The 27,736-nt window shown below is 41.8% G+C and overlaps 1 protein-coding gene across 1 annotated transcript in view; it reads right to left on the reverse strand.

Annotated features, from left to right (window-relative positions):
- Positions 1 to 27,736, reverse strand: part of SLX4IP (SLX4 interacting protein) — a 229,692-nt gene that overhangs the window by 59,434 nt on the left and 142,522 nt on the right. Inside the window, 2 exon segments of the mRNA XM_066387141.1 lie at positions 14,910 to 15,030; positions 22,556 to 22,645. Coding sequence (XP_066243238.1) covers positions 14,910 to 15,030; positions 22,556 to 22,645 — 211 coding nt within the window.

The following is a 27,736-nucleotide window of genomic DNA, read 5'->3' on the forward strand; positions in this document are numbered from 1 at the left end:
GAGGATCTCACTATCTCCTTGTGCCTTCTACCCCTTAGCCCCCCACCACCTGTCACTCACACACACACACACACACACACACACACACACACACACACACACCATCTGAAGTCAAACCATTCAGATGATATAAAGCCAGTGCCCCCAATGCTGGCAGCAACAATATTCACAGGATGAACTGAGAGTACTATAGGCCTTCCATCTGGTGTCACCACTTGAAATATCATGACAAAACAAGCAGATCATCCATAGAATGGTTTTTACATCATCCTTAGGATCAATTTAATAGTCTGGCAACTTTCTTTCCCAGTACTTTTCCCACTCCTTGCAGGGCAGAAGTGCAGGTCAGTTCTACCTAACCACCGAACAGGACCTGTCTTTGAAATATCCGGTCACAGTCGGTCAGTCTTCATAGTGCTGGTAAACGGGCAGGGCTCTCTCCCCCAATTAGGACAACTCCTAAAAAAATAAAGTCTTGAAGCCACCACTTCATCATAAAGATCTTCCTAAAATCCAATAAGTTTGGATTCTAGAAATTTGGTCAAGTTGTCTTGAATTCTTGAAGTTTTCAGTTCCAGAATATGCAGAAATTTGGAAGCAGTCTAGATGATAACGTGAACAAACCCAAACACTCTCAGAAGTGCCACTAGAGTTGTGCCACCATAAAGGCCCCAAAAGACTGGCCCCATAATGTGAAACTAAGCAACGGAGATACAGACCTTGTTCATGGGGGAAACCCTTATTGCCCTTATGTGTGGGCTAGGGGTTAAGGGAGAAGGGAAGAGTAGGAGAGGAAGACGTTTACTCAATCCAATAAGGCTCATACTAACATTGAAAAGGTCTTCTAGGTGGCTCAAATAGACAATCTCTTAGTGTAGTGAAAAGAATCCTAATATTGTTTTTGAAGCTTTGTACATCAAGTTTTCCTGTGTATGTTTTAATTTCTTGTAAAATTAAAAAAGTAGCCTGATCAGGTGTGCAGTAGTTAGAGCCATCGACTTGGGATGTTGAGGACCCAGGTTCAAAACCCCGAGGTCTTCAGCTTGAGCATAGGCTCATCCAGCTTGAGCATAGGCTCACCAGCTCGAGTGTGGGGTCACCAGCTTGAGCACGGGGTTGCTGGCTTGAATGCAGGGTTGCTGGCTTGGGCACGGGTTGCTGGCTTCAGTGTGGGAGCATAGAGAAGTCCATGGTCACTGGTTTGAGCCCTAACATCAGTGGGCTTGAAGCCCAAGGTTGCTGGCTTGAGCAAGGGGTCACTGGCTTAGCTGTAATCTCCTGGTCAAGGCACACATGAGAAAGCAATCAACGAACAACTAAAGTACTGCAACTGGCCCTGGCTGGTTGGCTCAGTGGTAGAGCATCGGCCTGGTGTGTTGATGTCCCAGGTCTGAGTCCCAGTCAGGGCACATAGGAGAAGTGATCACCTGCATCTTCACCTCTTCCCCTCCTCCCTTCTCTCTCTCTGTTTCTCTCTTCTCCTCCTGCAGCCATGGCTCAGTTAGAGCAAGTTGGCTCTGGCTCCATGGCCTTGCTTCAGGCACTAAAATATCTCAGTTGCTGAGCAACACAGCTATAGGCCCAGAAGGTCAGAGCATCACCCATGAGGGGGCTTGCCAGTGGATCCCAGTAGGGATGTGTGCAGGAATCTGTCTCTCTGCCTCCCTGCTTCTCACTTCAGAAAAATAAATAAATAAATAAATAAAATAAAATAAAATAAAAGTGCCGTACTAAGAGTTGATGCTTTTCATCTCTCTCCCTTCCTGTCTCTCTCTCACTGAAAATAAAAATAATAATAATAATAATAATAATAATTAAATTAAATTAAAAAGTAAACAATAGGCAAGCCCATAACAGGTGACTATAACACGTGGGAACATTACCCTTAAAAGGTTAGGTATTTTCATTTATTGGAATAAGTGATTAGCCAAGTCCCCCTAGTTTTTGAGGATGCAAAGTACCTCGTGTTGTCATTGCTGCTTTTGCACACTTTTTATAAAAAGTACAAAACTTTAAGTTTTACAAATTGCCCATTCCTGGAAAAATAATCTTGCTGAAATTGGCGCATTCATCAGAGGGCTTATAGGCACTTGCTTTCATTACTGCCCTTTCAAGCTTCTCATGTGTGGATAAAAGACTAGAAATGTTTTGATTGAGAACATTATGGGAAGAAATGTAAACAATAACCAAAGCTATTGAAACACATGTGTAAAGAGAAAACACACGTTTCCACTGTGCCATAGGACTGGCCTAGCAAAATCCATTTCTATCTGTACAGAGCTGCGAATAAAAAACAACAACAACAATGTCTAAATATTAAGAATAGTTATCAGAACATCAGATCATTGAAAATATGCTGTGCTGTTCCACTGTTTATAAAGCCACATGAGTCCCGGCTCTTCCGCTTTTAGCCGAACCTGTCTGACTCTGAAAGTCAGAGAAGCCCCCGCAGCACTGCGCCTATGACTGGGGTACGGTTCCATTCCTACGGCTGCCGTGCAGGGTGACAGGGACACATGCCAGCACTCCGTGGGAATGGTGGACAGCCACCAAAAGTGACTGCTGAAGTTAGCAGGATCTGTCAAGGGCCTGTGTTCTCTCAGAGTTACCAGTTGTGACTATACAGCAATTTTTACTGTTGTTAAGGCATAAGAAAAGGAGGTCAATATTAATGGGTACAGATGGTGTGGCAGAGCGAGTTTTCACTGTCTCGGAGAGCCTGCTGGTCTTTATGGAGAAAGAGCTGGGCTCACAAGGAAAAGTGTTTCACTTCCAAAATTTATTTTCAATAGGAAAAGGCCCTGTTTTCAATGGGCTGGGAAAATAAATACAAACCAAAAACAAACGGCACATACACAAGTCTGCACCCACGGGGACACCAGGAGAAGGACTCACAATCGGGCCAGTGTCTGAAGAGCAAGGAGAAAGCTTTCTTTGGCAGGTAGCAGGCGTCGGGCGTGGGGGACGGAGGGAGCCGTTCTCAGACGGGAGAATAGGAAGAACGTGCTTGCTTTGGCAGTGCTCATCTTTTTCTTCTCTTGTTCTGTGAACACCCACTGATTTCCTAACATGGTGGTAATGTGCCCCACCGCAGAACGCTGCGTGGGTGTCGATGGAGAGAGAGGAAGCCTGGTGATTCGGCCTGAACATTTGCAGAAGATACCTTGAATACCACCAAAACAAAAAAAAACCCAAAACCTGAGCAGACAGCTATACACTTTGGCTGGAGATTGAAGCTAAGATTTTTAGAGGAGCATTCAGCTAAGAAGAAAAGCCAGGGGGGAAAAAAACCCCACTACAAACAGAAACCACAGTACCCAGGAAAATTTAATTTATTTTATAGCATTTTCCAAAGGACTGGGTTTCTTAGATGTTAACTGCAAGAAAAAGGTTATACAGAATAGAATAGGCAGTAAAAAAATTTTTACTGCTCTGCAAACACCAAAACTGTTGTGAGCCCCAGTATCTAGACCATGCATTAAAGGAAGGGTCTGGGACTGTGGGAGACGAGCTCTGTTGGAAGGCCGTTCTTCCCCTTCCAACTTGCGATCAGAAAGTAGTAGATAGAAAATCTAAAACAAAGATACCCACAGGGTAGCTCAAGCAGCACAAGGCTCCTGGCTTCCTCATGGTTAATTTACAGACAGTTTTGTTTTCATGATTAGAAGAAAATTTTATTAAAAGAAAAAATACACACAAACACACCGTGCTCCTTAGCAGGTACAATGAAGCAGGGAAGACTAGTCAGACATCAGACAAATATGTTTGCACACTGCCTCTGCTGCTTGCTAGTGATGCGCCCCTGAGCAAGCTGCTAGAACTCGGAGTCTGCAAGGCCTCTTCAGAATGGAGTTAAGCATGCTGGCCTGAAGGGGTTGCCCCAAACATCTGCCGTGGTGATGCAGGAGACCCAGCACCCAGCAGGGAAGCTCAGTGACAGGCAAGGAGTCGAGGGAGTAATACTCAACGACACTTGGGATGGGGCAGGGCTGGAAGGAAGTGATGTTCAGCCCCTCGCTGCAGAAAAGTCAGAAGACACTGCAGCTAATCTTACACTGGGGTAGGATGTGGTTTTGACTTTCTGAAAACCAAATGAGAAAATAATTTACTAATTTGGCATTCACAGACCACGTTTGCCTCTGCCTTTTGTTGAAGGGGAAAGAGATGTTGCAATGGAAGCACGCCGCAAAGCCTTGGCAAAGACACATGTGAGCAGTGACTAGAAACTACAGTTCGTTCCTATACTTCTCCCAATGTGTGCGCCCCTCCTGAGTGACAGGCTCCACACTGGGCAGTGGACAGGACAACACCCTCATATTCTGGGAGTCAGGAACAAGGAATGCTGCCACTGTCCAGGGTGGACCCGGCACATGGGAAAGGAAGGACCAGCTTCCTGAGAAAGGCCATGCATGGAATCAGATCAGGCTCCTTGGAGAGAGTAACCACTGAGCTACAAGGCACACAGACCGCACCCTAGCCCAGCTCACCTAGATAAAGGATGCGAAGAGAGCAGATCTGTGTGCACACTGGTTATGTAAGATTGTCAACCTGTGCCAAGCGACTGCCCTATGCTCCACGGACCCTCCGCACAATGGTGGAAGCCCAGTGTAGGGACAGCACTGCCACCAGGGCTGCTTCTGAATGGACAGCCAGCTGGGAGTAAGGGACACTCCTCAGCGAGTTAGAACTAGTTGCTGGGAGGGCTGATGACAAGGATAGGCAGGTTGTCTGTAGACAACCAAAGCACAAGAGTGGGTGGATGATGGGGTTACCCCAAATTTGGTGTCAACCAAAGCCCATGACTGGGCAAGACACCTGGTCCACTAGGGAGTGATGACCCCATGGAAACCTTGGTATACACTCTGTCAGTGGCTTGACTCAGACATTTTCAGCTTACTGGTTAACTGATTATGTCCTTAACTCAAAATAAGATGGCAAACATACTTAGGCCCTACTTAAACTGTATGTCACGGGCTGAATTATGTCCCTCCGAAACTCATATGTTAAAGTCCTAACCCACATCATCTCAGAATGTGACTGTATTTGGACATAGGATCTTTAAAGAGATAATTAAATTAAATGAGGTCATTAGGGAAGGCCCTAATGCAATATGGCCAGTTTCCTTTTACGAGGAGGAGATTAGGACACAGACATGCAGAGGGAAGACCAAGTAAAGACACAGGGAGAAGAAGGCCATCCACAAGCCACGAAGAGGCCTCAGAAGAAACCAACCCTGCCAACTCCTTGATCTCAGACTTCCAGCCTCCAGCACTGTGAGATAATAAATCTCTGTTGTTCAAACCACACAGCCTGTGGTATTCTATTATGGCAGCTCTAGAAAAACAATATACTGTATAACAGAAAAAACAAACAAACCCACTCTAGAGCCGGTGAGCAGGGGCGTGGCCTGGCTTACCTTGAAGAGAGCTACAAGCTTTTGCCCAGTCCCCAGGTTTAAGTCAGTTTTCAGACCCATATATCCCTGAATGAAGAGAGCCAGGCATCCCTCAATTAAAGGCCCTTCAATAACTCTGCAAGTACATTTATAAATCTACGTTTGACCTGCAGCTGTTCACCAGGGTACCAGCACAATGAAAAAAGGGAAACACCCAGAACTTCTGAGGATGACTGGACATTGACTCTGAGATAATGCTAATTCTCAGGGTTGCTGATTGCCACTGTGATCCACCAGAGGGTGATACATAGAAATTTGGTTTCGTTGAACCTCACAAAGGGCCCAGTGGGTTGGTGAAAACCTGTAGTTGTTTTCTTAGTTGCTGAGTATAAAATTGGAATGGATTTATTTTGACAGAATCCACACTTGAACTCCCTATCTCATGAAGTAGGTGCTATAATAGTAATGAAGAGTCAGAAGGAAGTTGCTGGAGTTCTCCCTCTGCATCAGAACTGTAAACTATAAGTAGTACTGATCCCTAGGAAATCAAAAAGGCTATGCCACCATCAGAAAACTTGAGCCCTGGCCAGATGATAGCTTGATTGGTTAGAGTGTCATCCTGAAGCACAGAGGTTGCCAGTTCGATCCCCAGTCAGGGCACATACAAGAACAGATCAATGTTCCTGTCTCTCTCTTCCTCTACCTCTCTCTACCTTCTTCTGTCACTAAAATCAATAAGGAAAAATAAATTTAAAAAACTCAAAACTTGAAATATAGCCCTAGCTGGGTAGCTCAGCTGGTTAGAGTGTCATCCTGATACACCAAGGTTGCAAATTTGATCCCTGGTCAGGGCATATAAAGAATCAACCAATAAATGTATAAACAAGTGGATCAACAAATTGATGTTTCTCTTTCTCTTTTTCTAATATCAATAATTAAAAATTAAAGAAAAAAACTCAAATATCTGAGAATATTTTTTCCATATAATTTTCTTACTTAACTTGCCTCTTTGGCCTAAGTAGAAGACAATTGGACCCTGGAGAACGCTGGTGGATGAATGTAGGTTTGATTAAGCATGAATTCTCCTAGAGGTGGTCTCTCAGCTGGAGCATGATAGCACCCACATCAGCAGCACAGAGCTGGTGAAATCTGATGTTTCCATCTCAGTGATGGAGAACTCAGAAGCAGGTTGGTTCCTATCCATGGAAGGAATACCACACAGAGTCACTGTTTTGCTCCACTGCTCTGTTAATATTCTGCTTCAGTGACATGGCAAGTCCATAGGGACCTTGATTATCTCACTACCCTGTAGGATATTTTTCTGGTCTACTACACTGAAGGCATTCTAGTAGAATTTATAGGGCAAAAGGAGGCATGCTAGGGACACAGGCATGTCATATGGTGATAGAAGAAATCTAGGAAAATAGTTTCTAAATATCCAATGGTCTAGGGCACTGGTTGGCAAACTGTGGCTTGCAAGCCATATGCAGCTCTTTGGCCCCTTGAGTGTGGCTCTTCCACAAAATACCACGTGTGGGCGCTACCTCGATAAGAAATGTACCTACCTATATAGTTTAAGTTTAAAAAATTTGGCTCTCAAAAGAAATTTCAATCGTTGTACTGTTGATACTTGGCTCTGCTGACTAATGAGTTTGCCGACCTCTGGTCTAGGGCTTGTGAAAGAGTACATCCAAAAGGGAAGTCAAGTGTTTGCACCTTTCTTACTACTAAGAAATTAGCACAAACACTGGTGGGTGTGTTTGCATGTTTCTCGGACTGTATACATGACCTGAAAGGTTGAGTGACGGGCTTCCTAGCAGAGAAGAATGTGCGCCTGGTTAATCATGTCTCTTTTCAATAGAGGGTCTCAGCCTGAAGTGAGTGAACGCAACAATATAACCTATCTTGGCATGAAAAAGGAAAATCTGTCCAGTGAGCAGGATGGATACTAATATATTTTGGGTCTATGTGGGGCCTATAAGGAGAGAGAGCCTAAGACACAAATATATATATTCACTGGAATGAGTTCAGAAGAAATGGTGACAAGGACATTTAGGGAAGAGTTACATAGAGTGAAAATATTTGTATCTTAGGTGAATGTTCTCTAAAAGGCTCCATTAAGGACAAGTTGTGTGTGTGTGACAGAGACAGAGAGAGACAGAGAGAGGGACAGATAAGGACAGACAGACAGGAAGAGAGAGAGACAAGAAGTATCAATTCTTTGTTGCAGCACCTTAGCTGTTCATTGATTGCTTTCTCATATGTGCCTTGACTGGCGGACTATAGCAGACTGAGTGACCCCTTGCTCAAGCCAGTGACCTTGGGCTGAAGCTGGTGAGCCTTGCTCAAACCAGATGAGTCCATGCTCAAGGTGGCAACCTCAGGGTTTTGAACCTGGGTCCTTTGCATCCCAGTCTGATGCTCTGTGCACTGTGCCACCGCCTGGTCAGGCAAAAACAAGTTCCTATAATGAGCTGAGCAATGTGACCTGCCCGGTGGTTCCTGGCCAGTCTCTTTTCCCAGCTCCCGACGCACCTGCTAGAAGGGCATATGAGCCGCATGGCCATGGAGGTGAGGATGAACATTACACCTGGGCTCCACACAAGGACTTACCCTCACAAGGCTGAGCTCTGCCAAGTGTGCCACTTGTCAGCAGCAGCAATGACTGTGAGTGTCCCCACCAGGTCTCGTGTCACAGGGCGATGGACCCCCAGTGGTAGGTGGGTTATGTTAGACCTCTTTCATCACAGAGAAGGCAATAACTAATCTTCCCTGCCCTGGACCCTTATTCAGGATCTGAATGTGATCTCTCTGCCTGCTGTGTTTCTGCAAGCCGCATCATCCATGGACTCCTGACGGCCCCATTCATCATGACCACCGCAGGGCCTCTGCCCGGGAAACTCATTTTACAAAATAAGGCAGCAGACTCCAAATTCAATGATCCCACCAAGTAATCAAACAAAGCTCAAATGCAGCTGACCTTATACAATGATGGAAAGGTCCACTGAAAATTTAGTTAGGATACAAACTGCAAGACAGGACCTTGCGATACTTGGGTAAAGCTCATTAACACACTCTGACCAGGAGAACACTGTGTTCCCTTGGCCAGAACATATGGTTTCAGACCCATTCTGGGAATGAAAATGGAACATAACTGAAAAGTAATGAAAATGATGACAACCTCACACAGGCTGGGCCACTTATGGCTCAAATCCCTGAGGAATAAAGATCCGAACCACTTTCCTAGGTAAACGATTCCTGATCAGTTGACTTACTGGCTAAGGACAAAGGAAATACAAAATAAATATTATAGGATGGAACATATAAATACCAGCAATTTATTTCATATGACTGTTAAAGAAATTAGAATGGCAGTATCTCCCTAACTTGCCTTCCTTGCTGTACTATGTATATATGCATATATTAACTAAGTTTTTGGCTTTCTATCTTCTTCCATTTTATTCAAGATACGTTGACAACAGTTAACTTTATTATTTAATCAATAAGTTAATAAATATGCTGTGAATGAACTAGTGGGAGAATAAAGATCACTGAGAAATCCTGGACTTGAACTAGGCCTTGGGACCCTGGGTTACCTCTCTTGGAGATGTTGAGCGCATTGCCTTGTAGCCGGGAGAGCTGCGTAGTTGGCAACAGCCTACTGTTATTGTTTGGAAGTTTATGGAAGAAGAAAACTTCAGCGGTTGTCGTAACCCACTCCAAATTTTTGACTCTCCTCTCCCTGTGTTTTGGTAACTATCCACATTTTATAAGTCCCATTTTCCTAAGGTAAATGATAAATATTTTGCATCCCCTGGCTCACCTGCAACTAGGGTGTATCCATGGTTTTGCCTTGTAGAAACTTCCAAAGGGGCAGCCAAGGCTATGACCACGTGCCCTGCGGTCAATGTCCTACAGGCTGGAGGCAAAGGCTGTTTGCTGGTCATGAGCATCACAGGCAGCAGCTGACACGGTGCATGTACCACGCTGTCCCTGACTTGTGGCTGAGGCTGTGCTGAGTCGATTCAGAACGGGACTGTCTGGCCCTCTTACATGGAGATCCTGTGAGCCACCTAACTTCTTTAACCCGCTCCTTCTCTGAAGAGCCAGACCCATTCTGGTGAGTCTCAAGCAGCAAGGAAACTAAATAAAGGCTATTAGGCAACTAAGGTTCCCAACCACACAATGTTTTAGGCTGGAGATGATTGCATTTTTGTTTTCAGAAGGCCACTTTGGCAGCAGAGGTGAGTAGGAGTTGGAAGGAAAATCAGGGGGCTGTGGCAGGAATTCAAGAGCTGTTAAGAAGGTCCTTACCCAGGGGCGTGCCAATGGAAAAAAAAAGGAAAAAAATAAGAAGAAAAAGACAAACAACCCAATACAAGGTGAGCAAGGGCTGTAAATATGTGGTTCAGTCAATAAATACATAAAAGCAGAAACATAAATAAAAATCAAAGAGAAAGACATCTTCTTTTTTAAATTTTGGCCTGTCAGACTTGTAAAAATTAAAAACACTGGTAACACCCAATATTGGCAAGACCAAGAGGAAAAATATTAATGAGGTAGAATTGACAGGAATGGACAGTGAAATCTTTAAAAAAATCTTTCTTACAACATTAATTTTTACTGAATTTATTGGAATAACTTTGCAAGAGACTTAAAAAAGAAGTTACTAGCAAATGTCTGCTATGCTATTTGCTGGTTGAGTTTATAAAGTTTTTGTGTTCCTTTATATTATATGACTAAGGAAATGACCTCAGAGCCACTATGCTATTTTTTTAGGAAGAAAATCCAGTGTAAAAATTACTTTTATGAGTGTAATCAGCAATGTGGCCAGCCTAGAGACTTGAGCTCATCCAACGTGCACGCGTTAAGTAGGTATCTATAACAAGGTGAGGCATGTTACCATTACACAGATTTGGAAATGCAAAGGTTAAGAAACACGTGCAAATGAGAGAAGATATCCAATTTACACAAAAGCACGAGCCACCCACATTTATTCAAACCACCAATACGGTAATGACAGCTCTTTCTAGTTCTAGAGATCATGAGACACGGAGCTGAATGCTGCAGAAGAAACAGGAGAGGCCTTATGGTTAGTGGCTTTGAAATTGCTTTTGAAAAAAAGGGCATTTCAGTAAGATCACTGACGCAGCTCAGAATAGGCAGTTAGATGAATGTCTAGAGAGATGTCTTTGGCTCCGAGGAAAGAGGAAAAGCATTCATTCAGTTTCCACGAAGCTATTACAAACAATGTAAGCTGGCGGTATACGACTGTGTCTGTCCACTGTGCCCCTGCATGTGTGTGGCGCCTAACACATGATGAACCATGGGCACCTGGGCAAAGTAACCATGTGGTCGTGATGACATAAGGAATACCGTATTTCCCCAGGTATAAGATGCACCCTTTCTTGAAAATTTTGGGGCCTAAAAACTGGGTGCATCTTATACAGTGGTTGTAGATTTTTTTTACTTGCATTTCTTGCTTTTTCGCACTTATTTTTGTGCTCATTGTTGAAGACAGTGATTCGTCATCAGACACAGAAGAGGACAAGCTAATGGATGAGAGTTTTGACAGTAATGAGTAGTTGTATGAATTTTATGATGAATAAAACTTGAGTTCCATAACTTTATGTAATACATTATTTTTCAAATTTCAGGCCCCAAAATTAAGGTGTGTCTTATACATGGGGACATCTTATACATGGGGAAATACGGTAATTACCCAACTACTTCACTGACAGATGAGTAGATAAACAAAAGGTGTTATTTATTATTGTACATATAGTCATGCCCTGCTTAATGACAGTGATACATTCTGAGAAATGTGTCCTTAGGTGAAGCTGTCACTGTGCGAACATCACAGTGTACTTACACAAACTTGGTACAGCCTCTACTATAACTGTGTGCTTGACCTTTCCACAACCGGCAACACGTGGGTCTGTTTACACCAGCATCACTACAAACACATGAGTAATGTGTTGCACTAAGACGTCAGGATGGCTGTGACATCACTAGGCAATAGGAATGTTTCCGCTCCATTATAATCTTAAGGAACCATCATCATATATGCAAAATAGGAAATAAAAAAGAGAGAGAAAACTCATGGACATGGATAATAGGACTTGCAGGGGGAAGGGTGATGAGGGAAGGTGGAGGCTGGGGGACGAGGAATAAACGGGGGGTGGAGACTTGACTGGGCAGTGAACACGCAGTGCAGTGTACGGATGATGTGCTATGGAACTGTGCACCTGAAACCTGGATAATTTTGTCACCCCAATAAATTCAATTAAAAAAAGAAAAGAAACAAGGCCCTGGCCGGTTGGCTCAGTGGTAGAGCATCGGCCTGGCGGGCAGGAGTCCCGGGTTCGATTCCTGGCCAGGGCACACAGGAGAAGCGTCCATCTGCTTCTCTACCCCTCCCCCTCTCCTTCCTCTCTGTCTCTCTCTTCCCTTCCCGCAGCCGAGGCTCCATTGGAGCAAAGTTGGCCCGGGCACTAAGGATGGCTCTATGGCCTCTGCCTCAGGCACTAGAATGGCTCTTGTCGCAACAGAGCAACGCCTCAGATGGGAAGAGCATCGCCCCCTGGTGGGCATGCCAGGTGGATCCTGGTTGGGCTCATGCGGGAGTCTGTCTGACTGCCTTCCCATTTCTCACTTCAGAAAAAAAATAAAAGAAACAAGACCACCACCTATGTTCTGTTGTTCCTGAGTTGCCTAGCAAGAACCTGTAAATTACCCATTTTCACTTTTAAAATCTAAGACCCTCAGTCTCCCCTTTTCTACTTTGCCCAAAATGACATATATAATCAATTCTGCCTCATTGTCTTTGGAATTTTCAGGCTTATGTAAATTCCCCATATAACAATTTGATTTTTCTCTTGTTAAAAAAAGTGTCATTATGTGATACATGACTGTATATAAATATATATATATAGTATATACACATATATATCTTACATTTATTTGTTTGTTCTTTTATTTACTAGTGCTTAACAAATACATGTATTGATAGAATAGTGGCTGCCAGTACCAAGGAAAGGAGTAATGAGTAATTATCACTTAATGGGAACAGAGATTCAGTTTGGAATGATGACAAAGACCTAGAAATATATGGTGGTGGTGGTCACACAACCATGTGAGTGTATCTAATGCCACTAAATTATATACTTGAAAATAGTGAAAATGGTAAATTTTATGTTATGTATAGCTTACCACAATAAAACAAAGTTTTTTAAAAATGGTGATATATGTTTTAAAGGACTTTCATATTATGTAAGGTGGAAATAATAGTTAATAAACCTGTATGTACGTAAGATCATTTTTTCTGTTTAAAACCAAATTTCCTGCCTGACCAGGTGGTGGCGCAGGGGACAGAGCATCAAACTGGGATGCGGAGGACCCAGGTTCAAGACCCCAAGGTCACTAGCTTGAGCGCAGGCTCATCTGGCTTGAGCAAAAAGCTCACCAGCTTGGACTCAAGGTCGCTGGCTTTAGCAAGGGGTTACTCAGTCTGCTGAAGGCCCGTGGTCAAGGCACATATGAGAAAGCAACCAATGAACAACTAAGGAGTCACAACAAAAACTGATGATTGATGCTTCTCATCTCTCTCCGTTCTTGTCTGCCTGTCCCTATCTATCCTTCTCTCTGACTCTCTCTCTCTGTAAAAAAAAATAATAATAAAATAAAAATAAAAAAAAACAAATTTCCTGCCCCCATGAGCCCAAGAAAGGCTTTGATTTTCATCCTGGGGCCAGAACTGTGTCCCGTAACTGTGATAAGCACCAGGAAGTAGAGTGTCTAGCCTTCTACACTCAGTAGGAGGGAAAGACTAGTGGATGGACTGAGCCTCCACCATACCAGGACAGAGGTCTCAGAATAGCTCTGTTCCTCTTCCTTTTGTCTCAGTAAGAAAGCGAGAGTCATCACATCTGCGCAGGTACAAAGAGTGCTACAAAGAACACCAACTCCTATGATTTTCTCAAGATGTATACTACTACTAAGCAAAAAAAAAAAATCACTTAATACAATATTATTTGGACTAAAAATTCTACCTTCTTCAAGCCTTTCAGCAAAATGTCTGCTTCCCTATTAGTTGTGCCAGGTAAACACTTTAGATCAGGGGTCCCCAAACTACGGCCTGCGGGCCGCATGTGGCCCCCTGAGGCCATTTATCCAGCCCCCGCTGCACTTCCAGAAGGGGCACCTGTTTCATTGGTGGTCAGTGAGAGGAGCATAGTTCCCATTGAAATATTGGTCAGTTTGTTGATTGAAATTTACTTGTTCTTTTATTTTAAATATTGTATTTGTTCCCGTTTTGTTTTTTTACTTTAAAATAAGATATGTGCAGTGTGCATAGGGATTTGTTCATAGTTTTTTTTTTTATAGTCCGGCCCTCCAACAGTCTGAGGGACAGTGAACTGGCCCCCTGTGTAAAAAGTTTGGGGACCGCTGCTTTAGATGGACAGAGGGAGTGGGGGGATTTAACACAAGTGCTTTCCTGAGAAGATGTCATATTAGCATAATCTGGTCCTTAGGAGTCTGGCACTGTCCTGACGACTAACACAGGGTTGACCATAGCGGTACCACACAGAGAGCTGACATAGTAAAAAGAAATTTTAAACGTAACGATGGCAGACCAGAAAGAACAGGGGGCTAGGAGGCAGGAAGAGCTGGGTCTGCGCTCAGGTTTTGCCACTTGCCACCAGAACACTCTTTGCCATTCGATATGTCACTGAATCTGTGTAGCAGGCTTTGGACTAAGTACTGTGGGGAGAAGGGAGGATGAGAATGTCAAATACACAAGATAATCTGTCCTCAATAACAAAATTAATTTCTTATTTGGGCAAGCCGCTTCATCTCAGCGATCTTGACCTTCTTCACCTGTAACTCAAAGACATTACCATCCTCAGGGTGTTGTTATAGGAAATTGGGCAGGCAATTTCAACCTTAGTGCCCCTGATATCCTGGGCAACATAATACTTTGCTGTGTGTGTGTGTGGGGGAGGGGGGGTCCCGTGCATTGGAGGATATTTAGTGGCATCCTTAGACTCTATCCACTAGATGCCAGAAGTTCCCAGGCCTCTGCTCCCACCCCTGTAATGACAACCAAAACTGTCTACAGATATTACCAAATGTCCCCTGGGGCAAAATCCCCCCCCCCCCCCGCCGAGAACCTCTGAAATAGGATAACATATATATGAAAACATTTAAAATAGCAGGAAGCTCCAAATCAAGTCAGTATTAATGCAAATCCATTTATGAGATTGCTTCTAAAAAAGTCCTTTAAAAAATTTAGTTTCCTTAGGAATGTTTTATTTTCTATTTTTATATATTTTGCCTAGCATTAAAAGCCCTTTAGGGCTTTTTGGTTAATTTTCTTTACCCAAACAAAGCATCTTCATTAGAACATATTTTTTAAATGTATCACTGTACTAACATGACAGTCAGAGTCAAACACAATTGCCATCTCTACAAAGCAGACATTTTATCCAAAATCAAAGCACTCTGTGCCTACCTTTTAAGGACAAGGGACTGGATCTTGTGAATTCTGTATTTGACAGCCTGTGCTGTTTACGAACTTCCAAATACTCCTTAACTCTTGAATCAATGGTTTCTTTTAACAGTAAGCAGACTTCCTAAAGTAAATTAAAAAGAAAGAGATAATGTTCTAATTTAATGCAATGCAAAAAAAAGTCAACACATTAAAAAGTCAGCAGTGAACACTGCATTTTTTGTTTGCTTTTTAAATTAGCGATGAATACTGAATGTTTTATGTGCTCATTGCAGATGCAAATTTGCTACTGACATTTGTTGGCTCATGCTGTGATCTGAGAAATTCATTTTATTTCCCTCCGCCTTAGTTCCACATTTCTAGAGGGAAGATAAAAACACCTCAATGTAAAAATCAGAGTGCCAAGGCGAGGAGATCAGTGAGGTAAAGGCTGTTCTTGCATAAACATCAATCAGTTGGATTTTGACAGCAGAGAGACAGCAGAGCCCCAGGGGGTGCCCACTGGGGCCAGGCACGGGTCTGTGGAGGAAGGATGGAGCTGGGAGCCAGGGCACATTCGGAAGGAACCCTGACACCAGCCCATTCAACGGGGACAGCCCCCATGGTTTCACATGGGGATGGATACAAGGAGCAGGGTCACCAAATCTTCCAATTTGTTCAGGAGGAACCAGAAACTGGTAGTTTATTCAAAAATTTCCTATTTTTCAAATGTGGTTCAAAAGCTTAAAATCTAAACACCACCATTCATTAGTTTCTGGCCTCAGGCTTACAAATCCACTAGAAAAAAAAGGAAGAGCATTGAGTAGTGGGTTGAATAGAGAACTGGAAATCAGTAATCTGATTTTCTTTCATACTCTTGTTGATACCGTATATGCCCATTTGCTTCTGTGAAAATTGTACTACATTCACCTATTAACAGTGAAAATAATTTAACCTCTCATATTTCTCTAAAAACAGATTAACATTTATTAAGCAATAGAAATACAATGTCAACATACCGTACCACTATAGCAAACTTCTGGAGCTGTCTATTGTTTTATGCATCAGTGTTCTTTGTAAGAAGAAAAACAAGACTTTCAATGTACAAGCATGCACGGGGAAGACACTGTCAGCTTTCACGATACTACCAGAAAAGGGTAAGTTAATATAGAAAAAAATTGCACACCAATCTCAATTTCTTAGCTTAAGACGTGATGCCTAAGGACTGATAATTCTGGTTTAATTCCCAAAGACTCTGAAGAAGGCCCAGAGTTGCCCAGGTCACCTCAAACCGGTTCCGCTGGTTTCCTGCAGTGCCATCTCAGGTTGATCTCTTAGAATCTTTATAAATTAGATCAAGAACAAAGTTTTAAGCTGCTTCAAAGGACAAGAGAGTCACTCTTTACTTTTATTATAAACACATGTACACAGTCAAGCAACCACTTGCTTTGACTCACAAAAGGTGAGTTTCTAGAGAAAATATGAATACTGGTCCCCTCTCTCCCGCTCTCATTGTGCAGCTCATAGATGCAGTGCCCAGTGGAATACAGAGATATCCGTTTACAGTTGAGCGTTCTGGCATTGTTCACACGACAGAAAGGCAGCCTGGCCTCATACTGTTGTTTTAACAATTAAAGAATTCTGCTTCACATGCAGGGTTCAACTATGACTGAGCCTGGAAATATGTGAGAGACATACATGGAAACAAGGATTGCTAAAATTTGGCCATAAATGCCCTATAAGGCTAGAACTAAAAATAGTATGACAAAAATAAAGCAATGGCTATACACATAGACTTTCTCCCTATAGTTACGGGGCTTTCCTTCGATGAGTCAGGTTTGACAAACGGAAGGTAGACCACGTGCAACGTAGTCAAGATACCCTAGTAACTGACCACGCCACACTTAGCAAGCACTCTTTTCAGAACCAGGGCAATGCAAGAGAAGACGAATTTCCAGCTGAACTGAAGGGGCAGATGAAAAGAACAAGTTAAAATCAAGGAGCAAGAAAGAGAGATACAGGATCTCTGGGCTAAGAGGGGCTCATGTTTGCTTCTTCAAGTTTACAAGTGGAACAGTTTGGGTTCAGCTGTTTGGGTACACAGACTACTTGTGCTGAACTCAAAATAAATATATTGAATATATGTAATTAGTTTCTTTTTCTGAAAAGGAACTGTATAGTCTTAAGAGTTTTACTAGGTAAAGTGAATGTAGAAATGCAATCAAATTGATTGCTCATGAAATCTCAGTCATGTGATGATCCAATGTCAAAAAAAAAAAAAAAAAGGAAAAAAAAGCATTGAGACCCTGAACATGGACTGAAGTCATATACTGTTCTTGACGAGCTTTTCTCTCCCCACCCCCTGCCCCACACTATCCCAGAGCAATTTTAATGTCAGTGAACATATTTTAAAGGAACTTCGCGTTGGGAGCAAAGCTCGGCTGGTTGGCATGACCTGTCCCCTTGCATCTGCCACCGCAGCGGCTCTGCAGGTCCAGTCGTGCTCCAAGCATCTTTGCTAAGTCATGCCCGGCTGCTCAGACGTGGGGACCAGGTGCAGCAGTGGAGCTGCGTGCAGCACCCTGGAAAATTCTAGCCCCACGCTTTGGCTAGGAGGTGATTCACATACCCACAGCTTTATTTTAAAGTCTTCCAAATAAACTGACTCTTGGCAAAAGCGACTGAATATCAACAAGAAAGGTCTAAGGTCAAAGTGGGGCAGTTGGAAGAGAATGGAAGAAAATGTGGATTCTAGAATGTTCTAAATGAAAGTCAAGTCAGAAGCCTTGTTTGGTGAGGTCCCCTCAGGTGTGTATTAGTCACTTTGGGGAAATGAACTAATTTGAGTTGAATCATGGGGACATGTGTTGTAAGGCAAAGCTTGGAATTATATGGAGGTGAGTTGTGGTAGGAGAGATACTGGCCTACTAAATATTAAGTCTTGATGAAAACAGTGCATGGTTCTTTACCTGAATGATAAATCCCATCATACAGAATCTTGTGCCTTCCTTCTCTGTTTCAGATCAACAAGTATCTTTTGTGAAATTATGACAGCAAGTCCTGATAATTTTATTACCTTTGGATTGAAAATGTATTATACTATAATTTTTCTTTTTCTTTTAAATTGAAAAATTTTAAGTTTTACTTATTTATTTTAGTGAGGGGAGAGGGAGGGAGGGAGGGAAGGAGAGAGAGAGAGAGAGAGAGAGAGAGAGAGAGAGAAGAGGCAGGGAGGAGCAGGAAGCATCAACTCCCATATGTGCCTTGACCAGGCAAGCCCAGCGTTTCAAACTGGTGACCTCAGCATTCTAGGTTGATGCTTTATCCACTGTGCCACCACAGGTCAGGCTAAATTGAATTTTATTGGGGAGATACTGGTTAACATCATTATACAGGTTTCAGGAGTCCAATTCTACAACACATCTCTACACTGTACTGAGTGTGCACCTCTCTCAAGTCAAGTCTTCCTCTACCACCACCCTCTTCCACTTCTCTCTCCTTCAGGGCAATCCCCACACTGTAGTCTGTGTCCATGAGCTGTTTCTTTTTTGTCCTTTTTTGTTCTATTCCCCAACACCTGACAGTTGTCCACCTGCTCTCTAGGTCTGAGTCTGTTTCTATTTTGCTTGTTAGTTCATTTTGTTCATTAGATTCCACACATGAGTGAAATCATATGTTACTTGTTTCTCTGACTGGCTTATTTCACTTCCCCTAATACTCTCTAGGTTCATCCATACTGTCACAAAAGGTAAGAGCTCCTTATTTTTTATGGCTGCATAGTATTCCATTGTACAGATGTACCACATTTTTTATTCATTCATTGACTGTTGGACACTTGGGCTGTTTCCAGATGTGGGCTATTGTAAACAATCCTGCAGTGAACATAGGGGTGCATATATTCTTTGAATTAGTGTTTTGGGATTCTTAGGATATATTCCCAGAAGTGGGATCACTGGGTGAAAAGCACTTCCATTTTTAACTTTGTGAGATAAATCCACACAGCTTTCCACAGTGGCTGCACCATTCTGCATTCCCACCAACAGTGCATGAGGGTTCTCTTCTCCGCATCCCTGTCAACACTTGTTTGTTAATTTATTTATGACTTCTATTCTGACAGGTGTGAGGTGATATTTCACTGTGGTTTTAACTCATATTTCTCTGATGATTAGTGATGTTGAGAATCTTTTCATATGTCTATTGGCCATCTGTATGTCTTCTTTGGAGAAGTGTCTGTTCTTGCCCATTTTTTTTTTTTTTTTTTTTGTATTTTTCTGAAGCTGGAAACGGGGAGAGACAGTCAGACAGACTCCCACATGCGCCCGACCGGGATCCACCCGGCACACCCACCAGGGGCGATGCCCTGCCCACCAGGGGGCGATGCTCTGCCCATCCTGGGCGTCGCTATGTTGCGACCAGAGCCATTCTAGTGCCCGAGGCAGAGGCCACAGAGCCATCCCCAGCGCCTGGGCCATCTTTGCTCCAATGGAGCCCTAGCTGCAGGAGGGGAAGAGAGAGAGAGAGAGGAAGGAGAGGGGGGAGGGGTGGAGAAGCAGATGGGCGCCTCTCCTGTGTGCCCTGGCCGGGAATCGAACCCGGGACTTCTGCACGCCAGGCCGACGCTCTACCACTGAGCCAACTGGCCAGGGCCCCTTGCCCATTTTTTAACTGGATTGTTTGCTGTTTTGGTGTTAAGTTGCTTATGTTCTTTAAAAATTTTGGATATCTATCCTTCATCAGATATATCAGTGAATATGGTATCCCATTCAGTGAATTATCTTCCCATTTTGTTGATGGTTTCCTTTGTTATACAAAACCTTTTTAGTTCGATATAGTCCCACCATTTGTTTATCTTTTTACTTGTTTCCATTGTCTGGGAAGATATATTTGAAAAAATATTGCTATAAGAAATGTCCCAGATTTGACTGCCTGTTTTCTTCTAGAATTTTTATGATTTTGAGTCTTATATTTAAGTCTTTAATCCATTTTGAGTTTATTTTCCTGGATGGTGTAAGAAGGTGACCTAATTTCATTTTTTTTGCATATATCTGTCCAATTTTCCCAACACCATTTATTCAATAGACTATCTTTATCTCATTGATTACTTTTTGCCTCTTTGTCAAATATTAATTGATCTTATACACGGGGGTTGATTTCTGGGTTCTCTGTTTTGTTCGATTGATCTATATGTCTGTTTTTATGTCAATACTATGCTGGCTGATTACTATGGCCTTGTAGTATAGTGTGATATAAGTTAGTGTGAACCCTCCAACTTTACTCTTCTTTTCCAAGACTGCTTGTGGCTATTTGGGGTCTTTTGAGGTTCTATACAAATTTTTAAAATATTTGTTTTAGTTCTGTGAAATACACCATTGGTATCTTGAGAGAAATTACATTGCATCTATAGATTGCTTTGGGTAATACTGACATTTTAATTATGTTAATTCTTAATATTCATAAATATGGTATATACTTCTACTTGTTTGGATTTTCTTCAATTTCTTTATTCAGTATCTTATAATTTTCTGAATACAGGCCTTTTATATTCTTGCTTAAATTTATGCCTACGTATTTTATTCTTTTTGAAGCAACTGTGGATGGGATTGTTTTCTTGGTTTCCCTTTCTGAAAGATTATTGGTATATAAAGATACAACTGATTTCTGGACATTTATCTTGTATCTTGCTACTTTACTAAATTCATTTATCAGTTTTAGTAGTGTTTTTGGTAGAATCTTTAGGGTTCTGTATATATAGTATCATGTCATCTGCAAATAATGACAGTTTTACTTCTTCCTTTCCTGGATGCCTTTTATTTTTTTATTCTTGTCTGATTGCAGTGGCAAGAACTTCTAGCAGCATACTAAGAATGGTGATAGCAGACACCCGTCTTATCCTTGATCTTAAAGGAAATGTAGTATTTTCTCATTGAGTATGATGTTAGCTGTGAGTTTGTCATATATGACCTTTAGCTCATTGAGGTATGCTTCCTCTATTTTGACTTTACTGAGAATTTTGATCATAAATGGGTGCTGGATTTTATGCTTTTTTTCTACATCTACTGACACTATCATGTGATTTTTGTCTTTCCTTTTCTTTATGTGATGTATCACATTTATTAATTTGCAGATGTTGTACCAACTTTGTATTCCCAGAGTAAATCCCACTTGATCATGATGTGTGATCTTTTCAATATATTGCTGGATCTGGTTTGCTAATCTTTTATTGAGGATTTTAGCATCTATATTCATCAGGGATATTGGCCTGTAATTCTTCTCAGGGTTAACCATCCTGCAGCTGAGATATCTCTCCGGAACGACAATTGCAATTTGTAGAAGTAAGGCAGCCCTTTTTGCATCTCTGCCCTTCCTATCAGTCTTGATGTGGCTTCTTCTATGAAACACTGGGTATAAGATTCCTCTTCAGCTAGTCTTGAGTTGGTTTTTGAGGATGATTGTTCTTAAATTGAGTTTAACTCCAGTCTAGTCTTGGGAGGAAGTGAGTATAACATCCACCTACTCTGCCATCATCTTGGATCCCTTACCCTATAAATTTTCTTTTGGGGAGATTTTTTTCTAGGCATCTTTAAAAGCTAATTAAAAAGTTATCATAGGCCCTGGCTGACTGGTTCAGTGCTAGGGCGTTGGCCCAGCATGTGGAAGTCCCAGGTTCGATTCTTGGTCAGGGCTCCCAGGAGAAGTGACCATCTGCTTCTCCCCACCCCACGTCTCTGCCTCCCTGCCTCTCACTTAATAAAAAAATTTTTAAAAAGAAAAGTTACCATAGTAAAGGGTGTGTGTGTGTGTGTGTGTGTGTGTGTGTGTGTGTCATTAGCAATAGTGTCTTCTCCATGTACCACTTTTAATAAAACTTAACTTTTACACAAAGTGTGCATAATATTTTCAAAGTTATATAAAAGCCATTGATTGCTTTGCTACCTCTGTGCTCTAGCAAGCAAGGATCTAAGAAGGAAGCAAAGCATGTGATGAGAGCTGATGGGCTTTCTAACCCTTTATCACAGCAGCACTGGGGTGGGACAGCAGACTCCGGGCCAGGAGTAACTAAGACAGCCTTGGATGGAACCCTTTTATTACAGATGAGGAGGCCAAGGCCCAGGGAGGTCAAACATGCTCCAGTCAAACAGCTATTCGCTTTACTGACGGACCATCCTCTTAATGACAGAGTGCAGTAAGAGAAGAAACACTGTCAAACATCGCTGCACTTGTTGTCACAGGCTCATGCTAATAAAAGGATGGTAGAAGATAAAAGTGCAGAAGTCTGGGACTTCACACAGGTGTGACAGCTCAGCCGTCTGTTAGCCCCACACCTGCTCCAGGTGTTCGGTCTGTCCTTCCAACCAGTCAGATTAAAATCCCTGCTTCCCTGGAACAGTCACTTTAACTTCTTTTAATATAGAGTACTCCTTCACCCAAAACAAAGAGATAGGAAATACCTGGTTTAAATAATAGAGTAGCATATGAAATGTATGGATGTGTCAGTTTCTGAAGAAAACAAAAGCAGGCGTATGTCTGTTCTTGGGAAGATAACACCTATTTTTCAAGGGTTGATTATCACTCAATATTTGTACCCACTAATTAAATGAAAGCTTGAAAGAGCTAATATTTCTCCGAGTAGTAGCTTATACTTGCATTTAAATAGTGAAAAGTTGTGGTACCTCTTTATTCTGTTCTGAAAACCAGCTGGTCTCTTTGTTGGAACCTCGTGGCGACACGTGAAGATCCACCAGGACGGCAAAACCCCTGCACTGAAAGGCACCAACGGCAGAGTGAGTGTGCGCCCAGCAAACAACCAGAAAATCTCACGGACTCCTATGTGCTTGTTCATGAAATGGCAGTGAAGTTCACCACCAGACAGAACTATTCTTTGGGGGCAGGGCTCCAAGTCATAACCGACTCCTCTTTGCAAGTTTCATATTTACGGGAAAATGCTAGGAGGGAATATCATTTTAACGCTGGATAGAAAAGAGAAAATATTTCTCTCTGGGCGGCACCTTGGAGGGGGATGCCTAGACACCCAGCGGCAGTTGGAAGACTATCCAACCTGGGAGAAGTAAAATAGGTCACAGGAGGTAGGAGGAAACAAATATATAAGCTACTGCGTTTTTAGACAGACAAAAGGGCTGGCAGGTACGATATATCTTGGAGTAGAAACAGAAGCACACATGAATACAAAAGAACTGAGGAGAAGAAGGCAGATGCTGAATGACAGCTATCAAAACTATCTAAGTTTCATTCATGAAGATATACTACAAAACTGGACAAGGCCTGCTTGCTTTCTTCTTGGACCGTCTAGTGCTGTCTAGCACTTTGGAAAAAGTGGAAATATATATCGGCACAGGTTAATAGGGTAGCCAATAGCCCTATGTGGGTACTGAGCATTTGAAATGTGACGATTGTGACCCAGAAGCTGAACTGTGAATTTTTATTTAGTTATAATTTAATCTGTCACATGTGGGAACAGCTAGCTCTGTGGCATAGCTACAGACGCTGTAAAATGTTGTAGCCTTATAAACCCTCAAATTTATGAGTAAAATAATTCCTGAGACTCAGAATAACTGTGGAAGACCTATCTCAGAAAAGAAAATTAAGACTACACACCGATTGAGGGTGGTCGAAGAGGCCTACAGGGTTCGTTTATGGCCCACAAGGAAAAGTCACTTTTGTGTATCTTTGACTGGACAGTTTTATTTTTTTAAATTCACTTTAAATTCTGTGTTAAAATTCAATGGTGAAAAAAGTATTTTAATCTAATGGTATAAAATGCCAAGTATATATATGGAAAGAAAATGATACTTCACATCTACCTCATGCCATAGACAAAAATTAATTTGAAATGGATCATAGACCCAAACAGAAAAACCAAACTAGCTTCCTGACATTGGGGCAGGAAAAGATTTCTTAGACAGGACTCAGACCCAGAAAACAATAAATACAGGGGAAAAAATAGTTCAACTAGACTTTGTCAAAATTTAAAACTTTTGGTCATCAATAGACATCATTAACAAAATGAGTATGTATGTTGTAGACTGGGTTCATAAATACATCTATCTGGCATAAGGATGGGCCGCCAAAATATGTAAAGAACTCCTACAAACTGATATTTAAAAAAAACTTGAACAGACAATTCACAAATTAGATAAACAAATGGCTAATAAACACATGAAAAAAATGTTCAATATCAGTCATCCGGCAAATGCAAACTAAAACTACCAAGAGATACAACTGCAAACCTACTAGAATGACTACAATTAGAAAGACTGGCACACCAGAATTGGTAATGATACGGAGCAACCCAAACTCTCAGACACTGCTAGTGGAAATGTAATATGGTCAACCACTCTGGCAGAGAGTGGCCAGTTTCCTGTAAACATACAGTTACTGACTGAGCCAGCCAAGTCCATCTCATGTGTTCAACCAAGAGAGATAAAATATGTGTGCATGAAAAAACTTGGAAGCAAATGCTCACAGAAGTTTGATTCATAATAGTCCATACAGAAGACAACCCAAGCCTATCTACAGGAGTATATTCATTCAATGGATATATTGATTAATTCAACTGATAAACTCAGCACGGACTAATCTCTAAAATATTATGTTAAGCAAAAGAAGCCAGGCTAACACAATATATATTGTATGCTTCCATTTATATAAAGTTCTAGAACACCAAAATTAAATCTATAGCCAAAGCATCACAAAGGTGACCGCTGTAAAATGCACACAATACACAAACACATAGTAAACTTCATTAAAAAGTAAAAGAACAGTGACTGCCTAGGTAGGAACTGACTGAGGTCAGGCAGGCACAAGAGCACTTTGTGTGGCGATGAAAATGTTAAATACCTTTATAGAGTAAGTGCCTAAGATTAGTTCTTTTCCTTGTATAGAAATAATACATTGGTAATGAACAATTAAAAACATTTTTAAAATTTTTATTTATTTATTTTGGTGAGAAAGAAAGGGAGAAAGAGACAGAAACATTGATCTGTTCCTATATGTGCCCTGACCTAGGACTGAACCCACAACTTCTGTGCTTCAGGACAACGCTCTAACCAACTGAGTTATCCGGCCAGGATGATAATAAACAATTTTTTAAATGCCGAGTAAAAATATGCTCATATTTGTTAACAGTTATTTAAAATGTAAGCTTATGTCCCTGAAAATGTGCGGGTATTCTATGGGAGACCAAAGGGAAGTTCACTGGGTAATAAATCATGAGGTTTGATGAAAGATGATCTTCTCTGATGTCACAGTGCCGTGTGACTTACTGAACTGCAGTTTAGTGTGCTGCAACAGGCATTTTATTTTAATGAAAGAGAATCAAAGAGAATATTGAAATGAGATAAAAAAATATCAGTGGGTCACATGGTAAAGTCAAATATTGTTTTGTGGAACTTCTGTATGCGCATACTGAGTTACGAGGTAACTATTTCTTACTGTGGGTTGTGGTCAAAACTGTTAGAAAACCATACTCAAATATACTATTATTTAAAAATTTCTCCACAACTGTTGATTATAGATTTAACCTTTAAGGAGTATGCTGCCACCAGGTGGAGGTCTTTTGCCACAGCTACATGATCTCAGGCAGGGGTTATTAACCCTTCGTGTGCCATGGACCTCTTTGGCCAGCTGTGAAGCTGGTAAAATCTGCTCAGAATAATGTTCTTAAGGGCATAAAACACAATGAATAAGATTCCAAAAAACAAACAAACAAAAATCGAATAATTTTATTGAAGTATGGTTACCCAAATTTTAAAAACCAAATTTGTGATATAGTAACGCGTGTTATTTGTCTAAGGTAGGGGTAGTCAACCTTCTTATACCTACTGCCCACTTTCGTATCTCTGTTAGTAGTAAAATTTTTTAACTGCCCACCGGTTCCACAGTAATGATGATTTATAAAGTAGGGAAGTAACTTTACTTTATAAAATTTATAAAGGAGAGTTACAGCATGTTAAAGCATATAATAATACTTACCAAGTACTTTATGTCAGATTTTCGCTGTTTGGCAGAATAAATCTTTATAAAACAACTTACTATCGTTAAATCTATCTTTTTATTTATACTTTGGTTGCTCCGCTACCGCCCACCATGAAAGCTGGAATGCCCACTAGGGACCAGGTTGACTACCACTGGTCTAAGGCATTGGTTCTTGATGAAGACTTGACTTGGGGTGGGGCGAGGGTGAGCACACAATTTGTTGTACAGAGAGGTGTTGCAAAATTGGGCACCTGAAACCTATATAATTATGTTAACCACTGTCACCCCAATTAATTCAATCTTAAAAAAAAACACTGGTGGATCTAATACCTACTATAAATCCAAAGTAATGATAAGAATAAATAATATATTTAGGTATGTGCCACAACTATAACATAACACGAAAAGAGATGATTTCTAATGGTGACAGATATTGTGACTACTATTGTGTTCTGAATACTTCATAATAAAAACGTTTATTAGAACTTGGTCAAAGTAAAGATACTTTTTTCCCCACCTTAGTTCACCAACCCTGTGAATTCTGTCCCAGACAGGTCTGCTGGTGCTCCCTGGCTGCAGAACAAGAGCCTCTCAAAGCAGTGAAGTGTGCCTGCTGTATCGCGGGTCCACATAATATGTGATGTAACACAGGGTTTTCTGTGGGCGTTCTACCCTGACTCCTCAGTCAGACCAACTTCTGCACTAGCCCTTCTTCCTTAGCAAAAGCATTCTTTAATTGATTTTTTTAGAGAGAGAGGGAGGGAGAGAGACAAACTCTGATTCGCTTTTCCACTTATTCATGTCATCACGGGTTGATTCCCGTATGTGCCCTGACTAGGGATCGAACCCAAAACGTCAGCATGTCCGGATGATGCTATAACCAACTGAGCTACTTGGCCAGGGCCAAAAATAATTTTTAAAGTAGTAAAAAAAAAAAAAAAAAGAAATTAAAAATAGTGATGTTTCAACAATCTGAACTGATACTATGTAATAGTAACTTTCCAAAGAATTAAACAGCAAGGTCCAATTTGTTATTTGCTCATCATTTCATAACTTTGAGTACAAATGATGTAGTGTAAGTTTGATCATAAACAGACTGATTAGAATGTCTTTTTAATTTTTTAAACTCTATCATCAAGTCTTACTCTGGTGCTCAAACTTCCCCTGGACTCCTGCCAGACTCCACTGCGCGCCACGCATGTAGTCCCTACCCCTACGCATGCAGTCCCCACCCCCATGCACGCAGTCCCCACCCCCACGCAGGCGTCTCCCCTGCAGCCCGTGGGTCTGAGTTCTTCAGCAAGAGCTCTCTCAAACTCCCACATGAATCAGAGGTATTTTGCCTTTCTAAAGTTCCTCCTTTCAAAGCTTTGCTGCTTCTTTTCTCCCAGGAATAAAGAGAAGTTAAAAAAAAAGAAGAAGAAGAAAGAAAAGAGCCTCCTACTGCTGCCAGCAGCCCAGCCCCTCCCTCTTGTCGTTAATTAGGAGGAGGCCGTTCCCACTCTCAGCAGACACACTCTCCAGCCCTCTTACAAGACGAGCAACACACTAGCCCTCAGTTCTTTCTCCAGCCAGCGCTGACCCTCTTCCACAAGCCCAGTTACCTCTTCCACAGGCCAAAGGCTGCTTGGAAAACCTGCACAGGTCATGAGTCAGCAGGCCAGGGGCTGGTCCAGCTTCTAACCCTCTCCACCCAGAGTTTTTTGGCCAAAAACCTGGGACTCGACCCTAACTCCTCCCTTTTCCTAACCCTCTACAGTCGGTCAGCAAGTCTCCTAGATTTTACTTCAAGAGCGAACCGCACCCTGTCTCTCCTGTTCTGCATCATCTCCTACTTAGAACACGAGGGCTGCATCTCT

The sequence above is a fragment of the Saccopteryx leptura genome, chromosome 5, assembly GCF_036850995.1.
Source record: "Saccopteryx leptura isolate mSacLep1 chromosome 5, mSacLep1_pri_phased_curated, whole genome shotgun sequence".
NCBI classification, from domain to species: Eukaryota; Metazoa; Chordata; class Mammalia; order Chiroptera; family Emballonuridae; genus Saccopteryx; species Saccopteryx leptura.